At 34.7% G+C, this 19,128-nt stretch overlaps 1 protein-coding gene across 4 annotated transcripts in view; it reads left to right on the top strand.

Annotated features, from left to right (window-relative positions):
- Positions 1-18,660, top strand: part of BAZ2B (bromodomain adjacent to zinc finger domain 2B) — a gene marked incomplete at both ends in the record, with an annotated part of 142,422 nt that extends 123,762 nt beyond the window's left edge. For 3 of the 4 annotated variants that reach the window (XM_080719844.1, XM_080719846.1, XM_080719847.1), the window contains 8 exons: positions 38-193; positions 587-747; positions 3,354-3,559; positions 4,049-4,184; positions 9,777-9,923; positions 15,218-15,483; positions 15,738-15,881; positions 18,507-18,660. In XM_080719844.1, coding sequence (XP_080575970.1) covers positions 38-193; positions 587-747; positions 3,354-3,559; positions 4,049-4,184; positions 9,777-9,923; positions 15,218-15,483; positions 15,738-15,881; positions 18,507-18,660 — 1,370 coding nt within the window. Of the gene's footprint in view, positions 1-37; positions 194-586; positions 748-3,353; positions 3,665-4,048; positions 4,185-9,776; positions 9,924-15,217; positions 15,484-15,737; positions 15,882-18,506 lie in introns of all 4 variants that reach the window. The other variant, XM_080719845.1, reaches the window with a different exon arrangement.
- Between the last annotated feature and the right edge of the window lie 468 nt (positions 18,661-19,128).

The following is a 19,128-nucleotide window of genomic DNA, read 5'->3' on the forward strand; positions in this document are numbered from 1 at the left end:
ATATTTCTAAAAGAGCTACATATTTATCTTGACCTAGAAATGCAGTTTGGTTGGTGGAGAATTATTGACCCAGAGGATCTAAAAACTTTGCTCAAAGTGCTACATCTCAGAGGAATAAGAGAAAAAGCATTACAAAAGCAAATTCAGAAACACTTGGATTACATTACGCAAGCCTGTATCAAGAATAAGGATGGTATGTAAAATTTTCTGCTTCTTTGCTTACTTATGAAAATGAATTATTTTATCCTAAGACATAGTTTAATATGTTTTAATTCTAAGTTTGTTACTAGTATTTTTTCTTCTGCTCACCAGTAACTATTTGCATTTCTTAAATTGGTATTATTTTCTTATAAGTTTTAGCACATATATACATATTGCCTTGTGTCTTTTAGAAAGACTGCTTCTTTTAAGAGTAAGCTGCCTGCATGTGAACCCATGTGTTCATGTTTATTGACTTATAACATGATGTATGTTAACTTATAATTTCAAACGTGATGTCCCTGGAATTTTATTCACTTTCTGGAAGAGCTCACTGAGTTGGGGGGGAATAAAATGGATTTTAAAATTAATTTCTTTTCAAATATAGTTGCTATTATTGAATTAAATGAAAATGAAGAAAACCAGGTAACTCGAGACATTGTGGAAAACTGGTCAGTGGAAGAACAAGCAATGGAGATGGATTTGAGTATCCTTCAACAGGTAGAAGATCTAGAAAGGAGAGTTGCATCCGCAAGTTTGCAAGTAAAGGTAAAATTGTCTTGGAATAAAATCTGGTTTTGGGCGAATGAAAGGTAACTAATACTTATTATATGCCTAGTATATGCAAGTTACTATACTGAATTTTTTCATTTTATTTCATTTAATTCTCAAAACAATCCTAGGTTAACTTTTCTCATCTTACAGGTAAGAGACCAAGCTCAAAGTAAGTAACCTACCAATGGTCATCTAAGTAAGTGGATTTAGTCTGGAGCCAACTTAAGATTCTACATGGTTTTACTAAACCTTGCTACCTCCTTGATGGTATTCACAAATATTATTTCTGATTTGGGGTTCTTTATCTCAAACAAAGTGTCATAGTTTTTCCTAGGATAAATGTAAATGCTTTAGTACAAATATTATCAAACTCTGCTGTAGTGTTTCATAGAAGAGCAGGAACTCCCTTGTATATATGTCATGTTATTATGTCAGACTTTTTCTCTATATAGCTTAAATGTCTTAAATGTGGAGAACAATATAGATCCAAATGTTATATATGTTATATTATGATACATAGTCACATTCACACATTCCCTATGTATATATGTAAAGTAGAAATGTATGTAGCTATTGTGTGTTGCTGTTTCACAGGCAATGATAAGCACTAGTTTCCAATGAATAGACAAAAGGAAACTTATACCTTCATGCAATAGCTTTAGGTCTTGCAAGGAGGAGTGTGAATGTCTTCTTAATTGATAATAAAATGGTTATCTGTGTAATAAATAAGTGGATGATAGATAAGCATGAAAGGTAGAGAACTGCAAAGGTTCAGTCAGTTTAGTCTGTATGCAATATGACTTGATATTTCATATTTTACTCATTGAGAAATCTATGGTAAAACACTATCTAATATTTAAAATTTTGTTTAATAATTAGTTTTAAGGATCTCCCATATTGTAGTTTTCCCGAGCTAATAAAATATCCCCTTGCTGCAAACATTATTACCAACATTGGGAATCAAAATCTACCATTTTTTGAAACTATTGTGCTAACATCCTACATGTCTCCTCCTCCTGGTTCTATTATACAGTATAAAAATGCCTCATTTGGTGGGATCTTCAATAAATGAACTCTTCTACACAAGTTAATTTACTGGAGAAATGAAAATTATTCCATTCAGGGCCATAATTTTTAAGCATGTTTGTTGGATCTCTTAGGTTATGTATTTCACTGCCTTCTTAAATTAAAAATAATGAGTGTAATTCCAACTACCTTGATGACATGATTTTTAGTATGAAGACCAATTATTAGACAGTGATTCCCTTACAGGCAAAAAGGTTTTGCTCCTACACTAAATGTAGTATGTTTTGCTTTCTACCCTCTTATATCTGCTCCATATTATCTGTTTTTGTCCTCTCTCATGGTCATTTGTTACTATTTGCCAGTTCAAATATTTCTTGTTTTCCTCCAATTTTTTCCATCTAATTGATTCTATGTTGGGGAAAGCATATCGTCAAGATTTTAAGAGTTATGGTCAGTGTGGGCTTGAAACTTTTTTCTACTGATCTACTTAGATTTTGGTCCATTGACCTTATGACATTTCTGGCTGTTTACATGTTGTTGTCTGTGTCTTTGGTAGATAAATGAGTGTGGTATTTTAACATTCTGTTAATAAGTTACTACTGAATTCTTTTGTATTAGTTCTAAGAATTGAGTTGTAATTATATAAGTCTTAAAGAGGCTAAGAAAACTAGTGATGAAAATAATTACAAAACATTATTTTAACATCTTTAGAGTACTTATTAATTTTCTTCTTAAAAAGAAAATAGAAGCCAGGTATGGTGGCACATGCTTATAATCCCATATTTGGGAGGCTGAGACAGGAGGATCGGGGTCTGTGGACAGCCTCAGCTACTTAGTGAGGCCCTTTGCAACTCAGTGACACCCTGTTTCAAAATAAAGAATAAAAAATAGGACTGTGGGTTATAGCTCAGAGGTAGAATCCCCTGGGTTCCATCTCCAGTACCACAAAAGAAAGAAAAAGAAAAGAAAATAGAATTATATGAACCAGAAATGGTAGCACATACCTATCATCACAGTACTTGGGAGGCTGAAACAGGAGGATCACAGGTTCGAGGTAGGAAGAGGTCAGTCAATTGATCATGTTAGTCTGAAATTGTGACCATAACATTAAGTAGGCAAAGAAGAACAGGGAAGAACTATACAGACAAAGGTAACAGTTTATGCTAAGCTCCTGCAACTAAAGGAAAACTGGTGAGTACAGGGACCTTTCTTCGAAAAGTACTGGAAGGTATGAAAACAGAAAGGAAGAGCCAAGTTCCTAGGCCACTGAGATACTTCCATCTACTCATAACATTAATATGTTAGACCAAAATCTTTGGGAATACCTTGCTGATTTTCATTATATCTTTCATAATATCAAAAGTTGACAAATTTTCTTCTTTGAACTTTTTTTTACAACTGTTTTAATTTTTTTTGTTCTTGCTTTAACCTAGCATTAGGAAACACAAGGTACAAAGTCTTACTAAAGGTCCTTGAGGTCTGCTGGTGTCTCCTGCTGTATTTTAAGTAAAGGTAACTAGCCTACCGGGCATTTTAAGAAGAAAGCATAACAACATTATTCTCTTGGCATATAGGGTTGGATGTGTCCAGAGCCTGCATCAGAAAGGGAGGACTTGGTATATTTTGAACATAAGTCATTTACTAAATTATGCAAGGATCATGATGGAGAACTTACTGGAGAAGAAGGAAATGTTGCACATGCTCTAGATCGGAAGAATGACAACCCCCTAGATATAGCTGTAACCAGGCTGGCTGATTTGGAGCGGAACATTGAAAGAAGGTATCTGAAGAGCCCCTTAAGTACCACCATTCAGATCAAACTGGATAATGTGGGCACAGTTACTGTCCCTGCTCCTGCACCATCCATTAGTGGTGATGGTGACGGGTAGGTTATTGAGATTAACTTGAAAAATTATTGTGCTTCTTTGCTAATTGGAGCCTATTTTCTATTGCCTGTTATCTATGTATCTTCTTGTATGTCTGTGATCCATACGGATCATGCTATTTGCATGGTGCTTTGTAAAAACATTTTTTTTGTTATGTGCATTGATAATCCTGCAAAGTGATCTTACATTTACCTGGTTGTGACTAAGCTTTGAGGCACGTAGCCACAGTCTGTGCACTACATCAAATTTAGTTGCTTAAACTTTATACTTATTGGCTGTTATATGTTTTTGTCATTGCTTGGCTTTCAGTGTGATGATTGTTTCACATTCGGTAACTGTAAATGTGGACATGACCTACTTAATTTTTCTATATTTCAATGCAGAATTGAAGAGGATATTGCTCCAGGGCTCAGGGTATGGAGAAGGGCATTGTCAGAAGCTCGCAGTGCTGCACAGGTAGCTCTGTGCATTCAGCAGTTACAGAAATCAATAGCATGGGAAAAATCAATTATGAAAGTTGTAAGTGTTTTTATTTAAGAAATACTATAACTAAGTTACTTTGTCCTGTTTTTTTTCCAACCTCCAGATCTTTCTTAATTATACATTATCTATTGTCACAATAACTTATACTATATTTGAGTTTATATGATTCTTAAATACAATGTAATCTAATATTTTTCTCTTTATCTTGAGCTCTTTTGAAGGAACCTGCCAAATTTGTTATCTTTCATTATTTAAATCTTTCTTCTGCCTCCTTCGAATATTGTTTATAATTCTAACTAAAGTTGTTACCTGTATTTTGCTGTGTAGCAGTTTTTAAGCTAAATATTTTGAAGTCCCCTTTACTCTTGTAAACATTCCAGTTGCTAACATTACCTGTAACATTATTGAATTTCTAACATGTTTTATTTTTCTATTATGTTTCATAACTTTTAATGCTTAGAAATCCTCAGAGAAATAAATACAAAAAAATACAGTTTGACTATGCACATATATATTTGCATCAGATATGTTACATTGAGAGTAGATTGTTTTAGTCTTTTCTATAATGATTTAACTTGGCTTTTTACCTGTTTCATACAAGCCCAATTATTTATTAATATGTAGTGAGCCTCTACTTTGTGACAAGCACTAAAATGCTGTGAATTCAAAAAAGAGCAATAGTTCACATATTCCAGAGATATATATATTTAAATCATGTTCAGTGCCCCTTTTTATGTGTTTTGTGTATTATATATAGGAGTATTCATTATATGTAGACTTTTATTAATCACTATAACATTTACTTTTAAATTACAGACTTTCTTTAAAATTCAAACATAAAAAATTTGTTTTTATGCCAGGCATGGTGGCACACTTTCGTAATCCCCGTGATTAGGAGGCGGAGACAGGAGGATCGCGCAGGTTCGAAGCCAGCCGTGCTGGCTTAAGAGACCCTGTTTCCAAATAAAAAAGTATAAAATAGGTCTGGGAGTGTAGCTCGGAGGTAGAAGGGTTTCCAGGAACCCCAGTACCACCAAAAAAATAAATTAATTAATTTAAAAAATTTGTTTTTATAAGTGGTTAATGAAATTCCTTTACTTAAAAGTCATTACCCAAGCCGGGCGTGGTGGCGCACGCTTGTAATCCCCGCGCTTGGGAGGCGGAGACAGGAGGATCGCGCAGGTTCGAAGCCAGCCGCGCTGGCATAAGAGACCCTGTTTCAAAAATATAAAATAGGTCTGGGAGTGTAGCCCGGAGGAAGAAGGGCTTCCAGGAACCCCAGTACCACCAAAAAAAAAAAAAGTCATTACCCAAAGAAAAGAAGAGATCCTTATTTACCATTCTTCCTTCATCTTTATTTCCATGCTTTAAGAACTTAGACTTTATAAAAAATAAATTTGTTTTTTTGTTCCTCCTTTGTTTTTTTTTTACTTCTTCCTAAAATGCCTATGAAATTTTAATCTGAAGTGTTTACAGTGTGCTCAAATCTACTGTTTTCTCAACCCAGATTAATATTAACTGTGTTAAGGTATTGTTCAGTTTACCTGTTAGCATCTATACCAGGTAAAAACATTTTTCTTATGAAAGTTATTATTAGAACAAGTCTTTAAAGTTACCTTAGACAAGTATATTTGGTGAAATCTAGGGTATAGTTATCAAAAAGATTTATTTTTATATAAAAATAAAATTGCAGTTATTTTTTCTTTTTTAAAATATTTTTATTGGTGCATTGTAGTTATACATCTTAATGGAGTACAGGATGGTAGAGGCACACATGCGCACATCACTCATTTAGCCCTTCCCCAATTCCCTCCCCATTTCCTCCCCCCCTTCTCATGTTTGGCTAAATGATTGACTTTGATACATTTGTGAATGTACATGTACATTAGGGAATTGACCTCAATCACCCTCCATTAGGTTACCTTATTTTTTCTTATCCAGTCATCATGATGTGGTCACTTTTGCTGTCAACCTAACAAACATCCTCCAAAACTTCTAAAACTTGTTTTGGTATTAATATACCTAATTTGTGCAATCTAAAGCTTTCCTTCAGTTTTCACAGATTCATTAATCTTTCCCATGTTATTAATATGCATTTATCATCATTTAACTCTCTCCTTATATTTTATTTGGAAACAGGGTCTCACTAAGTTGCTGAGCACCTCACTAAGTAGCTGAGGCTGGCTTCAAACCTGTACGATCCTCCTGTGTCAGCCTCCCAGGTGCGGGGATTACAAACATGCGCCACTATGCCCAGCCTCATAATCTTCATTTTAAAAAGTTTACTAATACATTATTTTCAGGCTGGGACTATAGTTCAATGGAAAAGTTCTTGACAAAACAAAGACCTCAGGTTTTATCCCCAGAACCACAAGAAAGAAAAGCAAATAATGATAATAATAATACACTATTTGCAGCCGAGCATGGTGGCACACGCTTGTAATCCCAGCATTCGGGAGGCTGAGACCAGAGAATCATGTTTGCAGATAGCCTCAGCTACTTAGTGAGGCCCCCTATTTCAGAATAAAGAATAAAAATAGGGCAGGGTGTGTAGCTCGGAGGTCGAATGCCCCTGGGTTTCATCCCCAAACCTTAAAAAAAAAATACACTATTTGCTATGAAACTACCTTGAAAAGAAGGCAGAATTTTGTATTCATAGATTAACAAGAAGCTAGATGTGGTGGTGCAGGCCTATAATCCCAACACCTGGGAGGCTGAAATAGGAGGATCTTAGGTTCAAGAATAGCTTCAGCAATTTAGCAAGATTCTATTTCAAAGTAAAAAATAAAATAGGGCTGCGAGTCTAGCTTGGAGGCAGAAAACCCCCGAGTTCAGTCCCCAATAGTGCGTACACACACACACACACACACACACACACACACACACACACGATTATAGTTATCAAAAAGCATAATATATACAACGGTTAATCCTAGCTACTCAGGAGGCTGAAGCAGAAGGCCAACCTGGGCAACTTACCAATTAAAAGAGCTGGGAGTGTAACTCAGTCGTATAGTGACCCTGGGTTCAATCCCCAGTAGAGCAAAAGAAAAAAATAATAGTATTAGCAAGCACTTTTTAACCTTTAATTGGAGAGGAAACAGTGCCTATATTAGTCTTCATAATAAATCCAAACAAAATCTTAAAGTGCTCAATACCTTTAGAAATATTCTCTCAGATACTAAGCTTGCCAGGAGAGAGGGAGCTATTTGCCTTTACAAAATTTTTTGCCCATAACATGTTTTATACTGTTGTTGATGTCAAATAATAGGCAGTAACATCCACTATTTTTATTATAGCAGAATCAAACACTGATACATTTTCTCTAATATATTGTGAGCTGATACTATGATTTTTCCATAAATATGAGTTTGATATGTCACCTTTTCTTTAAATGTGTTTAAAAATAAAAATAATCTTATTTTGTCATTTTGTGTGTGTGTGTGTGTGTGTGTGTGTGTGTGTGTGTGTGTGTGTGTTACTGAGAAGTGAACCCAGAAGCTTTACCACTAAGCTCATTCCAGGACTTCTTATTTTTTATTTTGAGATAGGGTCTCAGTAAATTACAGAGTCTGGCCTTTGACTTACAATCTTTTTGGTTGAACCTCCCAAATACTGGGATTATAGGTATACACCACTGCATCTGGCTAGAAAATAATTTCATTTTTAAGTGAGAAATATGAGATGTAAAACAGACTTTGCAGCATTTTTAGTTATCCATTGTAGAAAACAGTGAGAATTTACTTAGGCTCATGATTCTGATTTTTAAATATGGTTATATAGGACAAATATAAACTTACAAATGTTATTTCTTAGTATTTTCACAATCGTTTTATTTATTTATTTATTTATTTATTTATTTATTTAGGTGGTATTGGGGTTCCTGGAAACCCTTCTACCTCCGGGTTACACTCCCAGACATATATATATATATATATATATATATATTTTTTTTTTTTTTTTAATTTGGAAACAGGGTCTCCTAAGCCAACGAGGCTGGCTTCGAACCAGAGTGATCCTCCTGTCTCTGCCTCCCAAGCATGGGGATTACAAGCATGTGCCACCATGCCTGGCTTCACAATAGTTTTAAAGATGTAACTTATTTGGTGAAATAAATAACTGCATCATAATATATTTAGTAGTGTGGTATTAAATAAACTCATAAAATAGACTAATTATGTCTGGAATATGAAACTACTGCTTTTGCTCTTAGTAGCCATGCCAATTTTAATATTACATCTATAGTAGAGGTGTTGATATTTGCTAACTTGAATAGTGTGCATCTACCATTTTGATAAGGTTCTTAAACCATCATTGATTGGCATATATATCAAGGTATATAAAACTATTTTGGATTTTGCCAGACTAAGAGATAATGCTGTAATAAAATAAAAGATAGCCAGGCACACACCTGTAATACTAGTACTTGGGAGGTTAAAAGAGGAAGATCACAAGTTTGAGTCCAGCCTCAGCAACTTAGCAGTATTCACAACTTAGTGAGACTCTATTTCAAAATTAAATTATTTTTTTAATGTAAATAAAGGGCTAGGGCATATCTTGGGGGTAGAATGTCCCTGGGTTCAATTTCCAGTACCATAAAAGAAAAAAAAAGAACTAAGTTTGAACAGCCAAACTATTTTTCTAAGGTTTTATATTTATACTTAGCTTTAAATTCGTATAAATGAATTCTAGTTTAAATATGTTCATTTTAAAAATATTAACTGCAGGACAGTTCTTACTGTGATTGAAATATGAACTAAATGTCAAGAACCCTAGTGCTTGCTCTTTTCTAAAGCTATCTTGAATATTTTGTCTAACTTTTTCCTTTTCCTTTGTTAAACTTGTTGTACAGTATATGTATGCATAGAAAAATTCTCTGCAGACTTACAGTTCTTAGAAATAGTATACATTTTTAAATAGAGAAGAAATAATTGTACTTTTATTCTAGAAAACAAAATCATGACCTTAATTTTTTTAGTTTTTTGCAGTCTATATTTTTCCTTAGAAATTATTTTATAAGTTCCACTTTATATACTTGTGGCACATGTTTGATTTGGGTTGATTTTCTACATTGCTTGGTTTAGACAAAATTTTCAGTCAATTACAAAAAAGATGGATAATTTAATCAACATCCAGGACTATCTTTTCTATTATTATATATAATCATGATACTAATACAGATGTCCTAATTTTGATCTTAAAAATTACTCTAACTCTTATTTTTTTCTCAGAATATCATGAGGATGCTAAGATAAGCAAAAGCTGAAACACATTTTTAAGAACATCATGTATTAAAGCTTTCATTGCTTTATGTGCTCTGATGTCATGTTAATGATTTCATATGTAATGTGTACATGCTTCTAAAGTGTGTGCAGGCATCCAACCTCTAGCTTTGTTCTTTGCAGTGTACCTGAAATGTGCATTTACCCCAAATAGAACTGCTCACCCCGTCATGTGGTCCATATCTGTGTAACGAGAGATACATAGATGTGTATGGCTATTGTATATTTGTTAGCAAGCGGAATGTTCATTACTAATAATAAAGTAGGAATTATGGTGTGTTTAACATCCCAGTAACTATTATTTATAGCAGAGGGATAATTCTAAATGATTTTTCGTATATTATAGTACTGCCAAATCTGTCGAAAGGGAGATAATGAAGAACTGCTTCTCCTTTGTGATGGCTGTGACAAAGGATGTCATACCTATTGTCATAGACCCAAGATTACAACTATACCAGATGGGGACTGGTTTTGTCCAGCTTGCATAGCTAAGGTAAGACAGATGGAGAACTTAACTTTTTAATTCTCAGATCAAAATGTATTCTTTTATGGCAAGTTTTATTTTATTGATATATAATTCACATAACATAAAACTTACCTTTTTGTTTTTGTGGGTTTTTTTTTTTTTTTTTTTTTGCGGTAATGGGGGTGGAACCCAGGGGCTTTCTACCTCCAGGCTACACTCCCAGACCTATTTTATATTTTATTTGGAAACAGGGTCTCACTAAGTTGCTGAGAGCCTCACTAAGTAGCTGAGGCTGGCTTCGAACCTGTGCAATCCTCCTCTCAGCCTCCCAAGTGCTGGGATTACAAGTGTACACCACTACGCCCAGATCAAAACTTACCTTTTTAAAAGAAGAGAACTCTCATGAAAATTAGGAGAGTCCAGTAGTGTAGTAGAAGGGAGTTAAGAGAGGGAGGAGAGGAGGAAAAAGTTAAGTAAGGGAGTGAAACAGACCAAATAATGTCATGTGCTTCATGTGCATATATAAATGTTATCACAATGAATCTCACAATCATATACAATTCCAGTGTTCAAATAAAAATTATGAGGAAATTAGAAGCATATAAGATAACAATAAATTCGATGCTTAGCTTGTTGTATTCTAGTTTTTTGTTTTTTGGTTTTTTTTTTTTTTTTTTTTTTGCGGTGATGGTGGTACTGGGGATTGGGCCCAGGGGTATTCTGAGCTATACCTCCAGCCCTGTTTTATTTTATTTAAAACAGGGTCTTGCTAGATTGATGAAAGTCTCACTAGTTGCTGAAGCTGTCCTCGAACCTACTATCCTCCTGTCTCAACTTCCCAAGTACTGGGATTTCAAAGTGTGTGCCACCACACCAGGCTTCTAGAATTTAATAAAATATAAGAAATTACTTTTTTAATAATTCATGGTTTTTGATGTATTCACAACGTTATACAATCATAACTGCTAGTTCTAAAACATTTCATAACCCTAAGAAGAACCCTTTGTGCTCACTAATAGCAATCCCCCACCCAACCACCCCAGCCTTCAGCAACCACTATCCTACTTTCTATGGATTTGTCTATTCTGGTCATTACATACAAACTTATACGTCTTCTTTCACTTAACACAATGCTTTTGTTTTGTTTTGTTTTGTTTTGTTTTTGTGGTACTGAGATTGAAGTCAGGGGTACTCTACCTCCAAAATACACCTCCAGATATTTTTTAATTTTTTTTTGTTTGTTTTTGAGACAGGATTTCACTAGATTACTGAGTATCTTCCTAAGTTGCTAAGGCCATCCTTGAAACTGTGATCCTCCTAACTCAGCCTCCCAAATACAGGGACTACAGGTGTGCACCATGCCACCCTGCTAGTACGATGTTTTTATAATCCATCCATGTTCTTGCACACTTTCTTTTTTTACAGTCAAATATTTCATTGTATAGATTTACTACATTTTGTTTATCCATTCATGAGTTATTTCCTTCTTTCAGCTATTATGAATAATGCCGCCATGAACAGTCATACACAAGTGTTTACATAAACATGTGTTTTTTGTTCTTGTGGGTACATAATGAGAAATAGAAGTACTAGGTCATATGGCAATAAGCATCTGTTTTAGGTCACTGTCCAGTCACATTTGAAATAGAAATCCATGAATTTGCCTCTAGATGAAAGAGAGGGAGGATCTGTGTCTAAAACAAATAGATGAGGTACTTAAAAAGTATGTGTTTAAGCCAGGCGCAGTAGCACACAACTATAATCTTAGTGCTTGGGAGGTTGAGATAGGAAAATTGCAAGTTTGAGGCCAACCTTAGCAACTTAGCAAGGTCTTCAGCAACGTAGTGAAACCCTGTTTTTTTATTTATTTATTTTATTTTTATTTTTATTTTTTTGCAGGTCTGGGGATGGAACCCAGGGGCATTTGACCTCCGAGCTACACCCCCTGCCCTATTTTTTATACTTTATTTTGAAACCGGGTCTCACTGAGTTGCCGAGGACCTCACTAAGTAGCTGAGGCTGTCCGCGAACCGCGATCCTCCAGGTCTCAGCCTCCCAAATGCTGGGATTACAAGCGTGCACCACCACACCAGGATGAAACTCTATTTTAAAATAAAAAAAATAAAATAGGGCTGGGGGTGTAGCTCAAAGGCAAAAGGCCCCTGGGTTTAAATCTCTAGTATACACACACACACACACACACACACACACACGGATAAATTAGCTGAGCTCGATGGCATATGCCTGAGAGGCTGAGGCAGGAGAGTTGCAGTTTTAAAATCAGTGAATGCTAATTTAGAGAGACCTTTTCAAAATTAAGAAATGAAGCTGGGTATGGTATTGCACACTTGTAATCCCAAGTGTTGCAGGTTCACAGACAGCCTCAGCAACTTATTGAGAGCTGTTCACAACTTAAGACATTTTTTTAAAAAAGAGTAAAATAGAGCTAGGGGTCTAGGTCAGAGGTGGAATGCCCCTGGGTTCAATCCATAGTACCACAAAAAATTAAAAATAAAATACAGCTAGTGTATAGGTCAATGGTAGACCACCCTTGAACTGATAAGCACTATTTATTAAAGAAATAGAAAGATTTCATTTTCTTTTTTTGAAACATCACAAAAGTCTTTGACTCTTGACTTTAATTTCATATTTTCTTACTGTATTAATTTGTTAGAAAATTATCCCAAGCAATACTTTAGTGCAAATAGAAACTAGAAGTTTTGGGCTATTCCTCATGAAATGTTCGTGTGTGTGTTTGGGGGGGGTACTGGGGTTCCTGGAAACCCTTCTACCTCCGGGCTATACTCGCAGACCTATTTTATACTTTTTTAAAAAAATTTGGAAACAGGGTCTCTTAAGTCAGTGAGGCTGGCTTCAAACCTGGGTGATCCTCCTGTCTCCACCTCCCAAGCACAGGGATTACAAGCGTGCACCACCACATCCAACACAAAATGTTGTTCTTTTTAAATAATATAACTATTCCATCTACTTAATTTAGTCATCATTAAATGAATTTTTCTTCATTATGTTAAACATTCTTTTTTTGGAGGGGGGGCGGATCTGGGGATGAAACCCAGAGGCATTCAACCTCCGAGCTATACCCCTTGCCCTATTTTTTATTCTTTATTTTGAAACAGGGTCTCACTGAGTTGCAGAGGGACTCACTAAGTAGCTGAGGCTGTCCGGAAACTGCAATCCTCCAGTCTCAGCCTCCCGAATGCTGGGATTACAAGTGTGCGCCACCACACCCAGCTAAACATTCCTAACATAATGATTTTAAATGATTTTAGAATGCTTAATAGCTTAGTGTGAGATGGAAACCCAGCATAATCAGATTTTAGTGAATAAAAAACTAAATAGAAAAGTAATATGTTCATTCAGCTAATGACAAGGGGTAGTGCTTCTTTGATATGGTATGGGGAAAGTATTGAATTTATGGTTTGCTTTATTATTTTGCGAACTAAAATATCTTCTTGGCTATACTTGTAACCTACCAATGGAGAACTAAATAATTTTAACTGTTTAAGAGAATGCTTTACTAATATTGCTGGCAAAGGTCATGAAATTCTCAAAGAAATTGCTATGAAATACTCCAAAGAAATGTTTTTAGCCAAATTAATTTCAGGAATGTTGCCAACTTTAAATTATTGCCATACTGGTTATACATAAGTTTCTATAGTCTAAGATTTCTTAACAACCTGGGTAAGAAAGTAGTTTTTTTTTTCTATTTATTTACTTGTTTGTTTGTTTGTACTGGGTATTGAACCCAGGGACATTTTACCTCTGAGCTATACCCTCAGCCCTATTTTATTTTTAGAGTCTCATTAAGTTGCAGAAGGCCTCTCTTGCTAAGACTTGGCTGCAAACCTGATTCTTGTCTCAGCCTCTGAGTAGAGATAACAGGCATAAGACACCTCTCATGCCTAGCTAAAATTAGTTTTCTAAAAGAATTTGGAATGTACCATTTTGGAAATTCAAAACAAAAATTATATATTATTAGTGACCTTATCTATCTCTTTTATGATATGTTTATTATAACATTAACTCTCAAAAGAGATTTATTTCCCTACTTCTAAATTGAAAGCAGAAAATCTTCATGCTACTGGCAATTTGTAATTAAATTGCCTAAGGCCACATAAAGATATTTTTATGTAGTTCTAGTGCTAGATGACTTTAGCACATATGTGACCCATTTTATTTATTTGACAAATTAAAAACAAAACCCCATGTATATTTTTCCCAACAAATGGCAGTACCTGCCATATCTAAAATTTATATTTTTATCCCCGATATACTGTCCTTTACTCCATCTCTTTCTATGTTGTTTTCTAAAGAAGACTTACTTTCCCCACATCTTTCACTATTGCTTTGAAGCACAAGTTTATAGTACTCTCTTTTTATCACAAGTACATTTGTTTATTTAATTTAATGTTAGTACTGGGAAGTGACCCTAGGGCCATTCTACCTCCAAACTAAACCCCTAGCCCCCCCCACTTTTTTTTTTAGTGGTACTGGGAGTGGAACCCAGAGGCTTTCTACCTCCGGGCTATACTCCCAGACCTTTTTTATATTTTATTTGGAAACAGGGTCTCACTAAGTTGATGAAAGCTTCACTAAGTAGCTAAGGCTGGCTTCGAACCCATGTGGTCCTCCTGTCTCAGCCTCCTAAGCACGGAGATTACAAGCGTGCACCACCATGCCCGGCCCAGCCCTTTTTATTTTTAATTTTGAGAAAGGATCTCACCAAATTGTTGAGGCTGGCTTTGAACCTGTGATCCTCCCATCTCAGCCTTCTAAGTCCTGGGATTACAGAAATGTGTTGCCATGTTTGTTTTTTTTTTAATTCTTTACCCAGAAAATAAATAAATAAATAAATTTCTAGTAGATATGGCCTCGTACAAAGGACTTTTCTTCATGAGCTCTTTTTCACATTTCAGCCTAGCTTTTTATCACCTCTTCAACTTTCTCATTAATAAGTTCTGTGTTAGTGTTTACACTTACCTTTGTTCTTATTTTGTACTCTAAAAGAGAGTCCTTTTGTTAGCTTTAATCCCATTCAGTTTATCATCTAGACTAAAGGAATACTGGTGGTAAGTTCTTTAGTACTAGAGATGGATCAGAATTGTTCAGATAAATAGACCTTCCCTTTTTCTTTAGATGTTAGCCTTACATTATGAAAGAAGAATCATCAGCCTTCTAGATCGGAGTTCCTATTTCTTGCTGTTTGTTTGGCCTGTCTAGTTTTTATAACTTAAAATAATACAAGATTGATAGACAGTTATTTTTAATGCCTCTTTTACTGTTTTTTTTTTAAATTAAAGGCAAGTGGTCAAACAATAAAAGCCAAAAAACTTCATGTCAAAGGAAAAAAGAGCAGTGAGTCTAAGAAAAGCAAGAAAGCAACTTTAACAGGGGATACTGAAGATGAAGACTCTGCGTCTACTAGTAGTTCACTAAAAAGAGGAAACAAGGACCTCAAAAAAAGGAAAATGGAGGAAAACAGTTCTATTAACCTATCCAAACAAGAAAATTTTGCTTCTGTTAAAAAACCTAAAAGAGATGAATCCAAGGACCTAGCACTTTGCGGGTATTATTTCAATTTTCATGTATAATGTATTTATAACATCCCTTTTATTTGTTTAGAAATGTTTTACTATATGAAAAATTACTTTCTGAAATTTGTGTAAATTGGAAGATGTAAAATATAAGTGTAAGTAAATCTATTCCTTCATCTTTTTAATAAATTTGCATTATTTTTTGAAATATTATAACAGAAGGTTAATTTGAATATAGAGAATTTTAAGGTATAGATTCTAATCTCTCAAACATTATTTTCTTCAGGATGATCCTGACTGAAATGGAAACTCATGAGGATGCTTGGCCTTTTCTACTTCCTGTAAACTTGAAACTTGTACCTGGTTATAAGAAAGTTATTAAGAAGCCTATGGATTTTTCTACAATTAGAGAGAAACTAAGTAATGGACAGTAAGTAATTCATTTCAGTCCAATGAATATTTATTGAATGCCTGATATGTGCTGGGCACTTTTCTAGTAAGCTAAAGACATATTAGTTAGCAGCAAAGATATAAGCTGTACCTTTAGAGGAGTGTGTGTTTGGTTAGGGTAATATGGTATGGAAAATAAGTCAGTTAAAATTATTTAAGAAATTAAAAGCAGTATGATAAACCTACTTTTTGTGTTTGAAGGGCAGCCCCCCCCAGATCTGGAGGTAAGGAAAAGTGAGAGGGGACCCTCCCAAAGTAGGTGACGTATAAGCTAGCTCACATTGTGCATTGAGTATTGGCACCACCTCCTGTGGATATTACAAAATTACTGTTTTCAGATGTTGCAGTGTATTAAAGAGAAGATCATTGGAAATTTTAAAAATTAAAAAGCTTTATTATTTGTGGGGAAATGGATGGAACTGGAGAACATTATACTAAATGAGATTAGTCTGTCACAAAAAGTAAAAAATCAGATGCTCTCCCTAATATGCAGAAGCTAGGGAGAAAAAGGGTCATAGGAAGAACTCTAGACAAAGGAGAAACCATAGATGAGCAAATAAGGCGACCTAACTGAGGGGAATGGGAGGGGGGAAGAGGGAAATTCCCTAATGTATATAATATACGTTCATAAACATATCAAAGTCAACCAGTAAGCCAAACAAGAGAAGGAGGGAGCCAGGAGGGAATGGGGTGGGCATTGGGGAAGGGCTAAGTAAGTGATGTGTGCATATGTGCCTTTAGCATCTTGTATCTCATTAAGATGTATCATTACAATGTGCCAATAATAAATAAATAAGCTTTATTATGAATTGTTGGAGGGACTAAAATCAATTTACTTACTGTATTAGATAATTATTGATTACTTTTTTCTACCATGTGCTGCTTGAGCTCCTATCTCCAAAATAAAGTGCTTTTCTGATTACAGTTAATGATATTTGGTAGACCACTCCTCTCAGAGAGCAACACCTATTAGATAGTATCCTTTTGATGTTTCAGGACATCTGCCCACTTTGGAGCTACAAGAATGAGGCTGCTCATTTGCATAACAAGCCCATAGGAAGGCATCCCACATCAAGAGATGTGGGCAGGGTCCAGGGGTCTATTCCCTTCCCTATTCTCCCCCAGCTTTCTTTATTCCTATATATCAGTTTAGCTTAATGCCATCAGTGCCCATTATTTTAGGCGAAATCACAAAAAGTATGTACAATGAAGGGACTTTACATTGCGAGATTAAGTAAATAATAAATATATACAATATATATTTAAATTATATTGTTTTTATTGTACTATATAAGGTTTTATTTTTGTTTTAGAAGAATTGAGTAGAACTTACCTCATAATAGTCAATGTCCCTCTCACATATGCCACATGATTTACTAAATTAATCCAATGACTATAGTAATTTATTTCTTGGGAGACTGAAATAACTATCTAAGAATTCTGTCTGCTTTATTATTACTTTTCAGTTATAGAAGGAACCTGCCCAATACAGGAAAACATTAAAACTATTAAAACTATTGTTTCCAATATGAAGCAAACAACAGAAGCTATTGTCTAGAGACAAGCTGTCTTTTGTTTTATGTCTACCAAAAGCCGATTGTTTTTTAAGTGGAATTTATAATCAACATGGTCAGAAACACCTACACACCAAGACTTTACCAGTGTTGAACTCTTGACTTTAATTTTCATGACTCTCCAGTTCCTGGGAAATGACTTGACTACTCAAAATCCCCAAACCAAATAGGTTTAGAAATTAACACCGAATAACTGAAAAGACTACAAAGTCTGAGGTCCCTGTTTTGTTTCGTTTTGTTTTGTTTGTTGTTGTTGTTGGTAGTGGTGGTAGTAGTACTAGGGGTCAAACCCAGGTATATTTTATATCTGAACGATACTCCCCAGTCCTCTTTAATTTTTTTTTTTTCAAAATAGAGTCTATGTAAGTTGCTGGGGGTCTCACTGAGTTGCCGAAGCTGGTCTCAAACCTGCAATCCTCCTGTCTCAGCTTCTAAAATACTGGGATTATAGGCATGTACCTAGCTCCCACATTCATTATTTACATATATTCTCATATACATAGAACTAGCCCAGAAGGAGCTGGGCTTACATGTAACAAACGGCCTGTCCTGGTATATATGTAAAAGCTGCAGGAGAAGTGTGATTTTTATAGGGCATAAGAAGCATGTGCATTATTTCGATTACATTACACTTTTGAATGTGGTAATAGAGTATAAAAGTAATACTGTTGGTCAAATGAATTAGTTAACTTCAAATAGGAAGCGTCCTGCAACACAGTTGTGATATAGGCCAAACAAGAGGTATGTGGGGGAAATGTCAGTTAATTAAAAATATCTTGATATTCAGAGAAACCTGTTTTTTCAGATTTTAGATTTTAGATTTTTCACATTTAACCTGTCTGTAAATCCAGTATGATCTGGAATATGTGACATTTTTTAAATGTTACATTTTTAAGAGGGTATCATATGTTTTATACCAGTTTAAACACAGTTATCCTAGTCTTTTTCCTTTCAGTTTTACTTTTTATTTTACCTTTTATCACCACTTTATTTGCTTACAAAACCAATCTCTAATTCTGTTTTTCTTTCAGGTATCCCAACCTTGAAACCTTTGCTCTAGATGTCAGGCTTGTTTTTGACAACTGTGAAACATTTAATGAAGATGACTCTGATATAGGCAGAGCTGGCCACAGTATGAGAAAGTATTTTGAAAAAAAGTGGACAGATACTTTCAAAGTGAGCTGAAGTTATAATAATTTCTTTTTTTCCCTTTTAAACAAAGACAAATAAGACCAGCAATGTGAACTATATTTACATAAACGTGCAAGGCACATACATAATGACTTTTTTTTCCTTAAAATAAGTATCAAAAAAAAAAAGTATCAGAAGAATGATACCATTTTTAAAGGCTTCACTCCTACAAAAACCAAGACCCGTGGTTATTGGTTTGTGTGATTTATCAGCTAATTTAGGTAGAACAGGGAAGCACACCCAAAGAATTTTCAGAGGAAAGGGTGTTATAGTGCAATAGCAATTAAAATATATCAAATCGCACTGAATATTCAACACCAGAGCTCTAATGTGGGAAATGGTTGTCATTTCCCTTTCAATAAATATATATTTTTCATTTTTTTACTTTGTAGTTTATTTTTTAGTGAATGTATTTAATTTTATGAATTATTTATGATTAAACCACATCCAGAATCTTCGTTT

This window comes from Muscardinus avellanarius (assembly GCF_963383645.1).
Source record: "Muscardinus avellanarius genome assembly, chromosome: 2".
Lineage (NCBI taxonomy): Eukaryota > Metazoa > Chordata > Mammalia > Rodentia > Gliridae > Muscardinus > Muscardinus avellanarius.